Source organism: Aquila chrysaetos, chromosome 3, assembly GCF_900496995.4.
Source record: "Aquila chrysaetos chrysaetos chromosome 3, bAquChr1.4, whole genome shotgun sequence".
Taxonomy (NCBI): domain Eukaryota; kingdom Metazoa; phylum Chordata; class Aves; order Accipitriformes; family Accipitridae; genus Aquila; species Aquila chrysaetos.
This window is the reverse complement of record NC_044006.1, coordinates 41,322,084-41,338,700: the sequence shown is the minus strand read 5'-3', so window position 1 is coordinate 41,338,700 and position 16,617 is coordinate 41,322,084. Positions and strand designations below refer to the sequence as shown.

At 41.0% G+C, this 16,617-nt stretch overlaps 1 protein-coding gene across 1 annotated transcript in view; it reads right to left on the bottom strand.

Annotated features, from left to right (window-relative positions):
- Window positions 1–16,031, bottom strand: part of HIBADH (3-hydroxyisobutyrate dehydrogenase) — an 85,351-nt gene extending 69,320 nt beyond the window's left edge. The window contains exons 1-3 of the mRNA XM_030009720.1: window positions 15,890–16,031; window positions 7,244–7,404; window positions 2,012–2,121 (exon numbers count right to left, since the gene is read on the bottom strand). Coding sequence (XP_029865580.1) covers window positions 2,012–2,121; window positions 7,244–7,404; window positions 15,890–15,971 — 353 coding nt within the window. The 5' untranslated portion in view covers window positions 15,972–16,031. The remainder of the gene's footprint in view (window positions 1–2,011; window positions 2,122–7,243; window positions 7,405–15,889) is intronic.
- Window positions 16,032–16,617: the final 586 nt, after the last annotated feature.

Below are 16,617 nucleotides of genomic sequence, written 5' to 3'. Positions count from 1 at the left end.
ATGAAGATCATACCTAACACCACAAAAGCCCACTGCAGATTTAAAGCAAAGCACGGAGAAAAATGTTAAGTCTTCCCACTGAGAGCTAGTAAATTTAGGCAGAAGAATTGCATCCCAAACTGTAGAACACAGAGCGTTGTATATGTGTTTAAAAAAATGCAATTAAAGTAAATTTTTTTAATGCCCTCAACAATAAAAAATTTATTATATTTTTATCCCTCTTCCCATTCAATTGCACCATGATTTCATGTCCACTGGACCAGCAAACACCATGAAATCAAACAACATAATTTTTCAGTCATAAAAAGGTGAGTAATTTAAAGCTACACATGACAGGTGAAGAGCTTTGCTGCACCTTGCATGCTGTTGGCTGTACAGTGAATTTCACTAAATCGAATTACCTAGATTGCTGGAAATAGTCTCTCAATATATACATACAGTTGTGGACCCCCCTGTAGCTTCAGACTCAAACAGTGATCCATACACAGAACTTGTCCTTTTTCACAGAAGGGATGAGCTGCTGCAGTTAGTTTGGACACATGCATACGAAAACCAGCATGGCAGATACAGTACTACATCATCTCTCCTTATGTTCAGAACAAGGAGCAGTGGCACAGGCTCCTTGGTAACACAGCAACATGACTAAGTTAACCCTTCAACACTGCAGAGCATCAATGTTTTCTTCAGTAAAGCTTAAAAAGCTTCAGAAAATTATCAAAGTCAAACCACTCACCAAGGACCAGGTCACTCAAAGCAACAACTAACCACTACTGTCATATTATGCTTCCTTCTCTTGAATATGGAGGCTGAGAAACTGCAGCAGCACAGGACTGCTTTCCACATCCCCTGTTCCCCGCAGTATTTCCCACATCTAAGTAGTCAAAAGATTAACTGGCTGTATTATACCTGTAAGTACTGCCAATCGGTCTTCAAAGCACCGCCATCCTGGATACAATTCTCCAACAGCTGTTTGCCTAACTTTGTGGGACTGATCCAATTACCCTTCTTCCCTGAAGGGTCTAAGCTACAGATACTTAGATCTGCTCAGTCCTATTTTGTGAGGAATTAAACTACGGACAGTAAGTGAAGGAAGCAACTATTATTTCCTATATTGCAAGGAGAACAGAAATCTCTCTCCTCTATTTAATTTTCTTATCACTGCACTTTAATACTGCCTACAATCAATACCTAAAAAAGGTATCATCGGTTTTAGACACTCTGCTGTACTTTTGTCTTCTGTATGTTTCTTCCTTTACATTATTAACCTGGATAGCAGTAAGATCCTACATGATCCTTAGAGGTATTGAGTAGCCTTAGTCAGCCTGCCAGGAGCAGTGCACATGTGGCCAGAAGAGCCTTTTAAATACTATTTATTTTTTAATTTGGCAAGTCCAAAAACTCTGAGTATCAGAATTTTGCAAACTACAGATTTTAGGCTCAGTGGAAATCCCTCCACAAAAGTTAAAAAAACCTGTTTCACATTAAACAAACTCTTTAGATATTTTCTTGTGTAATAAACAGACAATAAGAGTAGAAATCAATAAAGCTTTGTCAGCTATTCTACATTAATGCACTTTAATACCATGAGACACAATGGCATCTCTTCAGAACATTTCATTTATAGGATTTCAAGTTAAAGAAAAAAGTATTTGAGCAAATAATTGTTGCCAGCAAATATTTTAGTTATACTTGTCTGTAGTAGATTACATTATGGTAAAAGAAACACGCAACTGAGAAGAAAGATAATAGTCAGTTAAGTTGCCTCAAATTCACATAAATTATTATTCTACTGAAAATAAAATTTAGACTCTAGCCAAAACCCATTCAAAAGCAAGCTCAGTTTAAGAGAACTCATGTAATTAGAATATCATTAGTGACAAAACAGAGGAGAACATCAAGTTAAGTGCCCTGAAGGCACAGCAAGAGTTGCACCAACAGCAATCATTTGACAAACAATGTAACACAGCCTTGAGTAGGAGTGGGAATTCTCCAAACTACAAAAAATTCTTACTTTAGAATTCCATTTGCTCCTGTGTAAACTTCTTTCGCATTGGGACTAGAAGGCAGCATGGTAATAATTCTGTCTGCTCTTTCTGCTACATCTGCTGGGGAATCTGTTACCTTTTAAAGAAAAAAAAAATTATGTAAGCTTACAATTCTTGAAAAAGAGATATCAAACATGTTTGCTGAGTTTGTTTTTAGTATTCGCAGGTCACCAGTCACAACTAAGCTAGGTAAAAAATTAGAACACAAGAAAAACTGCCCTCCTAATGAAAATGTTGATTAATTGGATCCAGTAACAGAAAAATAAAAAAAATTGAAAAGGATGTCCTATCGCGGAAGTTCCTCCCAAACATCCGTCAATGGGGATGCTTGCATCCCATCAACCCATTCATGAATCTTCAATTCACAATAAACCATGCATCTCTACAAAATATTGCTCTACGACGTTTCTAAGGAGGGACAACATGAAGGATCACAAAAATCTCACTTTTTTTCTTGTCTTATATACAGCATTGGAAGAGAGGAAGACTGAGTAAAAAAGAAAAAGTTACTTAATGCACCTCTGAGCCTCACATTAAAAAAAAAACAGATAAACTAACTGATGTTTCTCACAATATTACAGTTGACATTTTTAAAAAGGAAAATTACCAGCTCAAGCATCCTTCACCAAAAAGATCTGAACAAGTTTCAAAATATATTGTTAGGTATTGGTTGTTAAATAAACATACTGAACTTTAAAGGTATATTACCTTCCCCAGCTCATTTTCAGAGGCAGGCAGTATGGTATTTAAGATACATACACAACAAGTGAAATACCGACAGCTGATGTAGTGAGTTTTATCCAGAAGGCATTTACTGCTAAGATTTTTGTCCAATACTAGTTTTAACTAATTCATTTATTTAAAAAATGCATTGTTAATACATTCATAGCTCAGGGAAAACTGCAACAAAAAAAATACAGCTTATTCTTTTATCTTTAGCCCATGAGGATCAAATCTGATTTCACTCATTCAGGTAGTTTTACTGGAAAGAATTAAGTTCCAAGCAGGAAACAAGATGAGCAGAAATTAGATTTTGTTTGTGGATAGGGCTTATAGTATTTATTTTCCAGTTATTGTTGCTGAATGATGAATAATATTGCAATGATCTATTCTGCTAGATATATTATACGCCTTTGGTTTTTAAACTTTATGAAATATTTTCAGCAAAATTCTATATGCACTTCTTACTTAATGTTAATTAATTAGAATTTCCATATCACATGGCTTTAGGGTTAAAGAAACTGCAGTTTAACAGCTACCTGAAAATTTCATTCCGTTCCATAATGTAGACAAATCAACAAATTGATGACCTCATTTCACCATTCCTTATCTATTTATAACTACACATATTTGTTATCATTTTTGTTAGTTTTGATACTAAAGGCCTTATGTAAATATATTCTCTTTTTATATACAATGTGTTCATAAGGTCTCAGCATCAAAGAAATCATGTTATATATATTTTTAAGAAATGCTGAATAACATCTTGAAGGATTTCTGGGGTACAGCATAAGAAACTTCTTGATTTCCATTTGAATTATAAAATAAGTAAAAGTAGGGAAGACTAGATATATTCACTGAACAAAGCTCTCAAAAAAAAAAGTAAAGGAACTGGCATAGATGGGACTTAGAAACATGCAGGTTTTGTTTTGAAAGAATACTACACAAAACATCTGGTATACCACAGAGTTATAAAAGAAAACACACCCTAGTCTAAAGAACAAAGGTTAGGAGGAATAAATGAGGCAATTATAAGCAGAAAAGCTTCTATATCTGATTAGTTAATTTTATGACTTGCTTCCCTGGAGACCGGAGAGCCTAGCTCTTTATATGGGAGTATGACACCTTTGTCTTTAGTTCTGAGTATCTCTAGTTTGGTTCAGTCCCAATGTGTATTATTAGAGGAGGAGAGAGGAAGTGTGTAATTGGAACCTGAATTTATATACGTCTTCTTATCTGAAACTATTATCTCCAGTATTCTTAGAGGTTTGCAAGTTATCAGCTGACGACTCTGTGGCCCATTTTCATCTTTCAGCCAGAAGCTGAAAAACATACTATATTGGGCACACAAAAACTACATCAGCCTCACACTTCCACTTGGCTATGTAGATAGGATATTGCTGGGTTTTGGTTACAGGTTTAAACAATTCTTAAGCAACATAGATATATAGAAGACATAGCACAGTAGTCATCTACGCAGAAGTTAATTTATTCCATCCATGTCTTTCAAAATACTAACATGCCTTTTACATGAAGAAAATGAGATTAAAAATGTACACAGACTGGGACAGTACTTCCACAACCATACAAAGGATAATTTTGCTACCTTGAAGTAAGTAGCAAAAAAAGTGGGAATTGAAGTGGGAATTGTCATTCTTGGCTTTTTGGTACTGTTAACAAATATGATTAATAATCCCAGAGAAAACCTATATACCTGGTTCAACAAGCAGCATACAGAACATTTTTTTTTATTTGGGTCTTCCTGTCTCAGAAATAAAGTTGAATGATTTGAAAGCTATTAAGAAAGATTAAGCATTTGAAATCATTCAGAATATGCATGTAACTTTAAAAAACATACCAAATACTATTTGCCGATTACTAACATAGACCGTACTGGCTCAGAGTAGCAGCCCACCAAGTTCCATACATGTTCTGATACTTGCCAGTTCAAGCAAACTTTTGCAGTATGCAACTGGATCAGGGAGACTTTTCTTCATACTGGTCATTGGTTTATGCCCTTCAATATGCGCATCTGCTTATATTTGTTCCAAAATTATTTCCTATTTTTTTCTTTATATTTACAATAAGTCAATTAATAACTCTGCTTGCCCGAAATGCCATTCTTACTGAATACACTAAAGCAAGCTCTATTTTTATGCTCCTTTATGCATCAGATTACTTCAGTCACACTCTCAAACTTCCAAATCTGAGATAAGATTCAAAGATATATAAACTGAAGCAAAATAACTGCAACACATATGCATTCTGCTGCGTGAGAAAGAACTTGATGACTATGTGGAAGGGGAAAGACAGTAGAGTGTGGAGGCAGCCTGCTTGCTCACAGCACTGTTCAGTCTTCTCCCTTGCTTGTAGCCTTGCAACTTTCTCCAAGTTTCACCCCAAGTGGTTTCATATAGAATGAATCATAGAATCATAGAATGGTTTGGGTTGGAAGGACCTTAAATATCACCTAGTTCCAACCCCCCTGCCATGGGCAGAGACACCTTCCACTAGACCAGGTTGCTCAAAGCCCCATCCAACCTGGCCTTGAACACTTCCAGGGATGGGGCATCCACAACTTCTCTGGGCAACCTGTTCTAGTGTCTCACCACACAGAGCTGCTCCTGCTCAGCCAGTTTTCCCCTTATTAATCACCATCAGCAGGCAGGTGGCTGCCTCCAGACATATACTACCTCCCAGTTCTTTACTTCAGAGGCTAAAGAAAGTGGAGTCACAGACTATGCAGGCTTATGATCAAACATCCCTCATTCTCCATATACCTTGGTAGTAGCACTGACTTTAAACAATGGACATTTGACAACATTTACTGTCTCTTGGTGGGCATCTTTTCACCTCTGTAACACTCCTGATGGTTTTACCCTACCAGCCAGACCAAAGAGAAAGCAGCCCTTTGAGCCCAGTGTTTCTTCTATAGCAGTTTCTACAAGCCCCCCTGGACCCACAAGTTTCCAAATGCTGAAAAAAATGTTGGGGTAGGATTTACACCTATAGATCAAGAAGAGGAAGTTATGTTCACATATTTTCTTTAAGTGTGTTTTATTTGTATTTAAGCCTACCCATGTATTCTCTTTGTGATTTACGATCTTAAAACATAATTTGGGCTTTATTTTTAAAAGCATTACAGTTCACTTTTAATATCATGTTAAGTCTTGCAGTGGATGCCAAGGATTCTATTACTATGGCAATAAGCTATCCAAATGGGCAGCCACAGCAAAAAGATCCTACTGGAGAACATGAATTAAAAATACAACAATTGTTCAAAACAGACTTCCTTCCCACTTGCCCAGCCTCTTACTCAAGACAGCTCTGGTTCAGGCCTGAGGGTCTCAACTGCTTTAACAAAATAAAAACAGTAGCTAGGAAAAGAAGCTGAAAAGCTTACTTCCCTGCTTAAGGCCTAGATTCTGTAATTATTCAAGGGGAGCTGCAATTAATTATCAACAGGTGCACTTTATCATTTTATCTTTTGGGAATCTTGATGTTACCTCATTATTTAAAACAGCTCCAATTAGCTCCAACAGTTTAGACTTTCAAGGCATACGGTTCCTCTGCCTAGATCTACCTACAATTTCCTTGCCACTGCTGGAAAATTCCCTCCTATCCTCTCCACTGTCACATCAGAGTATTATTTTTGCATTGGTTTTTCCTTACTTGAGTACATTCTTTTGTTTCAGTGTTTTATGCACCTATCCATCCACCCACAACTATCTGAACTGCTATACCTTTGAAATATGTAAAAAACATTCAGATATGTTTCAGACACTTAGAAATGACCCAACCATGTGAGAGACTGAATGGGTTTCTGGGTGTATTAATGGATCAACAAAAGCAATAGCACTGACTGGAACAGGGCCAACATTTTGCAGGGTATGTGGCAGGAAGGTAAACCTCCTTAATGTGATCAATTTCCTTCCCTCTTTTTTCCTTTTCATTCCTTCCTCTTCTCTCACCATAACCTTCCTCACCTCCAAGAGAATAAGCACTTAAATAATTAGATTTTTCCCCTGCCCCTGAGGACTGCACCTTGAAGCAGCAGGAAAGCTCATATGTCCCTATAACCCTTACAGCTATGCCAGCAGGAATTTTTAACTAGGGTCATTTAACCTGAAAAGGTCAAAGTAGGAACCAGATGAAAAGCAGCCCACTGGCCATCTAGACCTGGGGGAGGAGGAAGCAGGAGAAAAGGAGGTGAAAGAACAGGCCATCAACCTACTCTCATAAAAAGGGGGAAAAAAACAGCTAGAGAAGTCCAACAAGGTAGCAATTCTGGCTAACAGCATGAAAATTGCTTAGGGTAGAATCACGTCTTTGTCCAGGTGAAACCTCCCAGATTCAGATGTTTTAGTTCCGATTGTGATCTTAACCAAGAAAAAACCCAGATTATTTAATTGCATTGCATGCAAGAACCATTCAACACTTACAGTTATTGTTGGAATAAAGAAAGTTTACTACTATACCTGAGCACCCAAGTCTTGAAATTCTTTGCAAGCTTCTGGGAACACATCATATGCAATAACTGGATATCCATGTTTTACCAGGTTTTTTGCCATTGGATTTCCCATGTTACCCAGCCCAATGAATCCAACTGGGGTTTTGGAAGCCATTGCCCTAGAACACACTGATTTCAAAACAACAAATATCAATATATTTGTATTTTAGAGTAATGCATAACAATGATGTAATAAAAGCTAGCATGTAATCTGTTTTCATTGATTTAAACAACTTTACTGCTTAAAAATCGTGACTCTCATTCTACATAATTTAAACCATAAATTATAGCTCACATTGGGCCACATATACCATCCCAGAATGATTTTTCTACATATCAAAAACATTTTAATTAGGAAAATGTGGGTGTTTCAAAAAGTATAGTAATAATCAAACTTCAGCAGCATCCCTGAAAGCTAAGGTCTGAGAAGAGCTCAAACACAGACTTAAAATATGCAGGCTTGTCTGTATTTTATTATGTGTCTAAAACCTAAACTGGATATGCAAAATCAAATTTTATATGTATTTTGCAGCCTCCTTATTTACAACTTTGGTTGCAGCCTTGGGATACAGTACCTGTTCTCTAGAAACAGACTGAGGCTGCCACTTTACTTCATGCAGCCCCTCACAGATAATAACTTGACTCTTCTGATCCCGCACTCAGATATAAGCCACTAATGTAAAGGTGAAAGTCTCCATAATAAATCATTGCAAATCCTTTGAGCCATGTAATCACAGTTCAAAAGCAAATACTGAAAACCAGAACAAACTATAGTGTAAATACAAAATTATGAAGTCTTTACAGAAATAACCCCTATATTCTATTTGCTGTACTACCAAGACAGAAATATAAAGCATAACCCACAATCTGTGGAAAACACTACAGTTTCAGTCAGTTACTTTTCACAAGTAGTTAGCGAGTATCAAATGCTGGACAGTAAGTAGCATTGCAGGCATTCATCTAATGCAATCACTGTCTCATCACTCTAAACACTCCTAATCCAAGAGCAGCACAATTTGGCAGTGCCAAGATTTCTTTGCCAATTACACAAAATAATTTCTCCTTTACGACAAAGGAAAAAGTTATGCAGAATAAACACTAAGGCATGTGGCAACTAAGCAGCCAGAAACAAGGCTAACTAACTACGGAACTGCTGTAACTCTGAAGTGCACATACAGAAAATGTGCCTAAGCTGGATCGAGACTCTAAGAGGTCTCAATGCTTAGCAAAGAATCCTCTCTAGGCCAATAACACTTGATTAATCATTTTAAAGTCTTTCTGACTTTAAGCTCCTTCTTAGCCAGCAGTGGTCATGCTCTTTCATCTGCAGCACTATTTTGGAAGTGCCACATTTAATAAATCAGGTTCGTTGAGAGAACTTTGGTCTGAGACAGTTTCCACAGATGCCTGCAGCAATTACATAGCTAGAGAAGTAGCACAATTTAAAAGAAAACTGCACTGGGAAAATGCTTAGTGCAAACTGAGATAAGTCAGGAAAAGAGCACATTGCTTTTTTAAGAAGTGCTACATGTCAAATCTAGGGAACAAATGAACAAAGAGCCTAAAACACCATCATCAGCCATAGTAATCATCTTGGAGTCTTTTCTTCTCATAGTTTCTATGAGTCAGTCTTCCCCAGTACACCACTTACACTAATCTAAAATTGCTCCTTTTGTTAGCCCAAAGCTTCCCGCCTCCTGAGAAGGTTCAAGTCCTGGTTTTCAGCACCTTTGTTTCTCTACCCCTTAACAGACCCAGTCGATCTTATTTACCTTGACTTCAGTAAAGCTTCCAAACCAGCCTCCTCTAGTATCCCAGCAGCCAAATGGGTAAAGTATCCACCGGACTGCACTGCAAGACTGCCTGATGGAAGAAATATTGTCTGGACTGTTGGGCTTAAACAACAGCGATCAGTTGTTCAAAGACTAGCAACAGTCAGTTATGCATAGTGTTCCTCATAGGTCAATACTGGGGCTGCTGCTGCTTAAAAATGTCATCAATGCTTTTGATGATGGGGCATAAGCACCCTCAGGAAGATCATGTGTGACACCAAACTGGAGGGAATGGCTGAAAAACTGCTGGGCAGGGTTACCATTAAGAAAGACTGGAGAAACAGGCCTCAAGAAGTTCAACAAAGACAAACACAGTGTCATGTACTTGGGGCAGGAGACGTCATTGCAGGCTGAGGACTGGCTAGACTGGTTGCAGCTCTGCAGAACCTGTGGATTCCCACAGACAACAAGTTAAACATGAGTCAGTAGTGCATCCTTGCAGCAAAAGGTTAATGACATACTGCGCTACATTAGCAAGAGCATACCCAACAAGTCAAAGAAATTGGTGATTCCACTCTACACACCACAATACACAAGAGATGTGGCCAAACTGCAGACAGCCCAGCAGACATCAAGTAATACGACTGAAGAGCTGGAGAATATGGCGTATGAGCAGAGGCTAAGGGAACTTTGTTTAGCTTGGACAAGCAAAGGCTAATCGCAGTCTTCTACCACCTGTGGAGTGGGAAGGAAGAAGAGTTACAGAGCAAATGAAGCCAGATTCTTCACAGATGTGCACAACAGGACATGGGGCAATGGCCAAAAGCTGCAGGAAGGGAAATTCTGGTTGGAAATAAGAAAAGCATCCCTGATGAAGAGAAAGGTTCTGCCCTGGAACAGGCTGCACAGAGAAGTGGTGGAACCTCCATCCTTGGACCACCCTGAACAACCTGATCTAGCTTTAAACTTAGCCTTGCTTCCAAACCCCAGTTTTCATTGTTTCTGTGAATTCCAAGTAACCTCACCAGAAGCATAAAACTGGCTGCCATGTCTAGGCTCATTCCTGTAGACTCTTCACTTTTATCCTGATCTCTTCTTTTCTCATACCATCTCATGGACATCTAACCATCACCTCAAACTAAACATCAAGAAATCTCTTAATCATCTTCAGAAAACTTTCTTGATACCTTTTTTCTATATCAGTGCTGACACCAGCAATGATGCCTGTCACTTATACCTACAGCCTATAAGACCCACCCATGATCTGCTTAAATCTCACTGATTCTTCCTTCATATCATATCTGAGATCTCAGCTACTTCAGAACCTGGCCACCTGCCTCAACTTAACAGACATGATCTTGCCTTGATCTTTATGGAAATATTGGGAATTGAGAAGGACATTTTGCCCATGCTACTTTCTGTCACTCCTCCTCTGCATCCTGCCTTACTTTTCTCTACCATGTCACTTAAGACTGCTTTGCTTTGACTACTTTTCATGGCTATCATCACATCTTACTATTAAGACGTCAACTGGTAATTGGGACTGCAATGACAGGCCTATTGCCAACAAGCATTTCTATTACTTCTCTAAGGCAGCTCTTCACAATGTAAATATCCATGAAACTAACTCATTCTTCTACTATAAGGCCTTCCTTAAAAATCTTCATTTTGCAATATCCCCAGAAGCCATAGCAACAGTTAGGCTGGAATACGAGGCAACATGCTGATCAGTACTATGAGGTTTGTGTCACTGTATTCTATTATTTTGTCTGTCTCCGTTGATTTTCTCCTGTCTTAGTTCACGAAGCAGGGAAAATTTTCTGTTCTGTGCTAACTACAACATATTCAAATCCACAGGAGTTGGGACCTGTTAGAGAAATAGTCCAATTCCTGACTCAGTTTCTGACTTCTTAGTTTGGTTTAACTTTTCACAGCCCAGTGTTAAATTAGCCACTTTAAAATGATATAATTTGATTAACAGCTTTGAAAAACCTCCAGATCCCCCAGGTACTCAAATACAGGAAAACTGCTTTAAAGGACTGATGAAATTAGCTAACAGAAATACCTAATAGAGCTGATTTCAATTAAATTTGAATCAACTGCATTTAGAATTATGGCATATTTTTTAATGACTATATAAGACAGTGGGGGTTTGCCAAACAGAGGATATTTAAGAAGACACACATCTTCATATTAGATGAAACTCCACGGGTGCTATCATGGAAAGTGATGTCCAGCTTGAATATACAGGCACTGTTTACCATTTGATACATGGCACAGGCTCAGTTTTGAAATAACTGTATAATTCACACATCTAAGGATTGATATTCTGCAAACCCACATACATGTACACTTAACCAATCCCATCAATTGTATAAGCATTTGCAGAAACTGTCCCTGTGGTATTGACTCCATTTTACTTCAACCATAAAATCTACAGTAACCTGCTGCCATCACATGGCTGGAAAAATGCCCAGTCCACATTCAATTTCTAACAGAGGGCAGAACATCAGAAGTAGGAGCAATAGAATCTACTTGTAAAATAATCACTGGTATCATGTGCAACTAATCCTCCTTCACTGGGAACAGAACCAGGAACATAGGTTAATCTATAGATCAAGTTAATTGTGAGCAAAACCAGCTACAGCTACACTGACTCCAAAGAATTTGGGCCCTTCCAAGGAGATTCTTCATTATTCTCTTGAGGGAACATGTGCTTGCAGAGCCCCGTCCCTATGAAGACTCCATTGATGAGGAGGATCAACTTATGACGCTCTTGCCATATTGAGGGCTTACAGACAATACAGATAAAAATTACTTGCTTTGAAAAGTCAGCCTACAATAGAAACACTTGACCTAATCTACAATTTCACAAGAATTTTACTTTAAAAATAATTTGATTAAAAAATCAGCAAGAGTTTATGAATCTCTCAATGCCTTTTCTTGAACAAAATACATTCATTAAGAGAGTAAATTCAGAAATGCACAGATTGCAGTCCTGTCCTTAGAATACCTGGCCTGTCAATGACCTACTAAAAGCAATTTTCTTTTTAACCTCAATGATGACAGTTACAAGTTTAGATCATTTCAAATGTTTACATTTCAGTTTACACTACCTCCCAAAGTAATGACTCTCACAGTTTCAAGAAAGAATTTCAGCTCCAGTGGTGCCTTGAATTCACTGCAAATACTAGACTGCACAGACACTATAATATGCAGTGCAGAGGACATCTCTTTGTATTCAAACAAAAAGGAACTAATAGCTGGATAGGACCATGGACAGTAGTGCTGGAAAAGGTCAAATATGCTTGTACTCTGAGGGAAAGCACAGTCTAACTGGCCAAGAACAGGACTGAGAAACCAGTAACTCTCAAATTGTAATCTCAACTATATTACTTAATTTTTGGCTTTATAAAATCTATTTTGAACCATGTTCACCAAAATGTCTAGTTCCTAGGATGGAATCCCTAGCTCCACAGTCAAATGCAACCGATAAATGTGGCACAAGGGATAATAGCCCACATGTTCCTGTCCCATATGAATTTCCTAATCAGAGTGGTTGCAAGTCATATTAATGTTCTTGATCTCTCTGGATCAGTGAATCTTAAGCTCTTTTCAAACCCAGTAGGTGAGATTTAACAGGAACATGGGAAGATGCCCAGAGGAAGCTCAACTACTGAAGTTGCTGGTTTTGCTCAGGGGTTTATGAGAGAGTACAGTTGCATATGAAGTAACCTGACAAGGAGAGGGAAACATGATGACAATTCAATATGAGCCACTAAATGAAGGATTTTACCACTGACTTAGCATCTTAAGTTCTGGTTCAAGCACAACAGAAGACACCAGCCCTTTTCTCCTTCCTGCTTTGAAAGAAAGGACCAGAGACAGCTTCTGTGTTTTGTGCAGACTCCTCTACAGAAACTCATAAAACCTGTACTGAACTAGATCCTGGAGGGAACTAGATGGAGAAACATAGAAGTTAGAGAGGCCAGCTGTACACAGGCAGAATCAGGTCTTTCTGCTCCTAGAAGCTTTGCCAATGGAATTTAAATTGCCCCAGGGTCACAGGCTTTTAAAGGTTATGCAATGATTTTGAGAATTGCACTCTGCCAAAATCATAATTTAAGATTACAAGACCCTAAATTCGGCCAGCTTTACATTGAAAGCATCCCACTTGCTCTTCCTTGCCTCTGTAAAGGTCTGCTGATGAAAAACAGACATGCTATCTTATAACAGTCAGAGTCTTCTTACCTCATTTTTCTTATCTGTAGCCATACCTCATTAAATGTTTGCTAATATATTAAAGACAAAAACATGTATTAAGCACTTTTCATCTAAAAAGAGTATCAAGTGTGCACTTGATCCCTTAATTAAGTAATGTGCTGGACTTCTGAGCAGCAGGTCTTTCTGTCATAATCCTTGCTTAGTAATTAATGCTGCTCTGCACCAGCGCATGGAATCATTCGACAGTTCAAACACAGCTCCTGCATCAACAAAAGTACTATTTAACTATTAACTGAATGGGACCCTACTACTCATCCAAAACTATTTGTACAGACATTTTCATTCTCCAGCAGTGTACTGTCTTCTTTGATGAACAGCTCCCTCAGCTGATGAATCTTCATTCACCAGAAAATCTTCCTTTCTCAGCCACGATAACTCATTAACCCCCGCTTCATCCCCCCTAGCAGTCCCCAGGAAGGATCTCTCCACATCCATCAAAAACGTATTTTTAAGGTCATACACACTCTCCACGAAGCACCTTTGCCAGCAACTGCCAGCTGCAGATCACAAGACTACATGGTCTGTATCCAGCTTGCTAATACACAAACATACATACCCAAGATGCTCCTCCAAAATATGCCCTCGGCTATTTTCCTCCTAGATGATTTAACAGCCTCTGGTATAAACATACAGAAGAAACAATCCATCATGGTCTGCACCAGCTGCAAAGGGCAACTGACCAAGTAACTAAGGAGCATTCAATAAGTGAACGAAGACAGCCTGCTCATTACTGAGCTGTGGTGTTGGACAGCTCTCAGAGCTGGCAGTTCTTTCACTAGGATGGCATTTCACTCAGAGCGACAGTTGATGAAATCACTACTCAAAAGACAACTTTTAGACTACTCAAAACTAAAGAAAAGGATGGCAAACCTAATAAACACATTAGAGATGGGGAAACTTCAACGTATAACTAAGCAGTAGAGCTTAGCAGTTAAGAAGGCTTAATGCTTAGACCTTCATCCCATAAACACTTCTCAGAGTCAACAGGACTTTCAGCACAGTCACTACTGACCAAGTAAATCAGAGCTTAAATGCTGTAGGTGAAATTCTGTTCTACGGAAGTTTCTTGGGAGAGTCACAATTTCTCCTTAAACTTAGTCACAGTTTCTCGTTCAGGTCTTCAGGCAAAGACAAACTATATTTTTCAACTCTAAGGGCCAGTGGAGTGTTTTGGGTTGCTTTTCACACCTGTGCTCACCCTGCAATTTCCCTGCAAGGGAAATGAGATCCCTTCCATCTTCTCTACATTAAACATGACCATTGGAATATTGACCAAGACCGCGGATTTCAAAGCTCTTACAGAAATATCTGAGAGCTACCATGCACAGAAAGTTCAAAATACATTGAAAGTTACTGCTTTCAATTGTGGTATCACAAAAGGTACTAAATACACAAACAGGTCTCCTGTATTTAACTTTACTAGCATGTGACCAATATGCCTGCTGCACCTGAGCTACTACTCAGCACAACACCAGAGCTGCAACTATTAAAAAAATTATGCATTAGTGGAAAAGAGACAGTCAAGGAAAAATAACACTGAAAGCTAATTTCAAAATTAAGTCTCAAACACTTTTCGTTGATCAGTTTAAATGAGGTTTAAAGGGGAATTACAAATTTTTAAAAGTTACTTACTTAATTGAGTAATTCCTGAAACACTTTGGGAAATGCTGAGATTTAAGAACGATATGCCATTTGAAATAATATATTTCTTCCACTTTGCTACTTGAAAAACCTGCTCCTATTTGTTGGGAGCCTAACTATACAGTGACATACATAAGCAACAGACTGCTATCAAAATGACATTGAAAAGACTACTGAAGGTATATTTTCAATTATCTACGTCAGCAGCTAAACTACTTGGAAACAGTAGCGTGATTTTCAGGACTCTGAAAACGGAGAAGGTCTAGGACCAGTTCTGGAAATACATTCTTCCTTCACTTGCACCAACAGGACATTCAAAGGTGGTTTTGCTCCTTCCACTGCCCATGAATCCACCATATGTGCGAGTGAGTGCCTGCGGAGCTGGAACAGGAGGAAGTGCTGCTGGATTTACCTTCGGTGTAAGGAAAATAATAGGATACAATGATTGAGAGGGTTGAACGGCCCAAATCTAGGCAACAGGTACTGCTAACATGTCACTGGTGCCACAGGAAGCACTTCTGGGCTCCGATAATTTCCAGGAATGCTATTTTAAGCAAATGAGTGAAAACACGTATTGAGCTAAGCCACTCCGACGCTCAGGCAGGGCCTCAGATAACGCGGCAGCGGGAGCCGCTTCGCGGGAGCGCGCCCTGCCTGCGATGACCCCCCCAGCGCTTCCCCGGGGGGTCCCTCGGCAGGGGCGCCGCACGGCGAGGCGGCTCCGGGGCCCGCCAGGCGCGGGGCCGGCCGCCGCACCGGGCCCGTCGGGCGCGGAGGGCCCGCGGCCGCCAAGGGCAGCGCGGCGGCAGCGCTCCCCGGCCGAGCCCCTGGAAAGGCCCGGCCTTTCCCCGCCCGGCAACGACCGCCCGGCGGCCAGAGCCGAGCCGCTCGAGCCGAGGGGAGGGGCAGGTCCTTACCCATCGCCGCGCGGGCGGCACGCACCCGCCGGTGCCAGCGCCACCAGCCCGCAGGTCCCCCGAGCACCACAGCCGCGGCCATGCTGCGCCCCCGCGCCGAGTGACCTCCGGCCCGCCGCCACCCGCCCCGGCACCTCCCCGCCCACCGCCCCCGCGGCGTGAGCGGCAACTGGCGCAGCCAACCACAGGCGCCCTTCGGCGGGACCCAGCCACTGGGAGCGCAAAGCCTCCGCCCCACGGCCGGCCGGCCCCGCCCGCCGCCCCGTGACGGATGGGGCCGGCCCCGCTTCCCGCGCCCGGAGCGCGGAGCGGGGCGGGGCGGGGGCCGGGCAGGCGCTGGGGCATCTTATTGGGGCAGCGGAGCTGGCGGCGGGGCGGTGGGTAACTGTGTCTCGCTGCCTGCGGCTCGCCCGGAGGAGGTGTTTCTTGCCGGCCCTCCTTGCTAGCGCCTGCCCGCTGTGGCCTCCCCTTCCTGCGCCGCCGGCGGCAGGGAGGCTCGGCCGAGGGGAGGGCAGGGCCGAGTGTTTGGCGGGGGCGGTTTGTGGCGCGAGGCGGTGGGGACGCGCGGCCCCGGCCCCGGCCGTGTGAGGGCCGAGGTGCCCCCAGCGGGGCGTAAACGGCGCCCTCGGGCTGAGGGAAAAGGCCGCCTTGCACTGTTTTTGCCTAGTCAGATAGCAGATAAGCGTTGGAGTTTATGACTGGCTTCGTCGTTGCGGTGGGTTCACCCT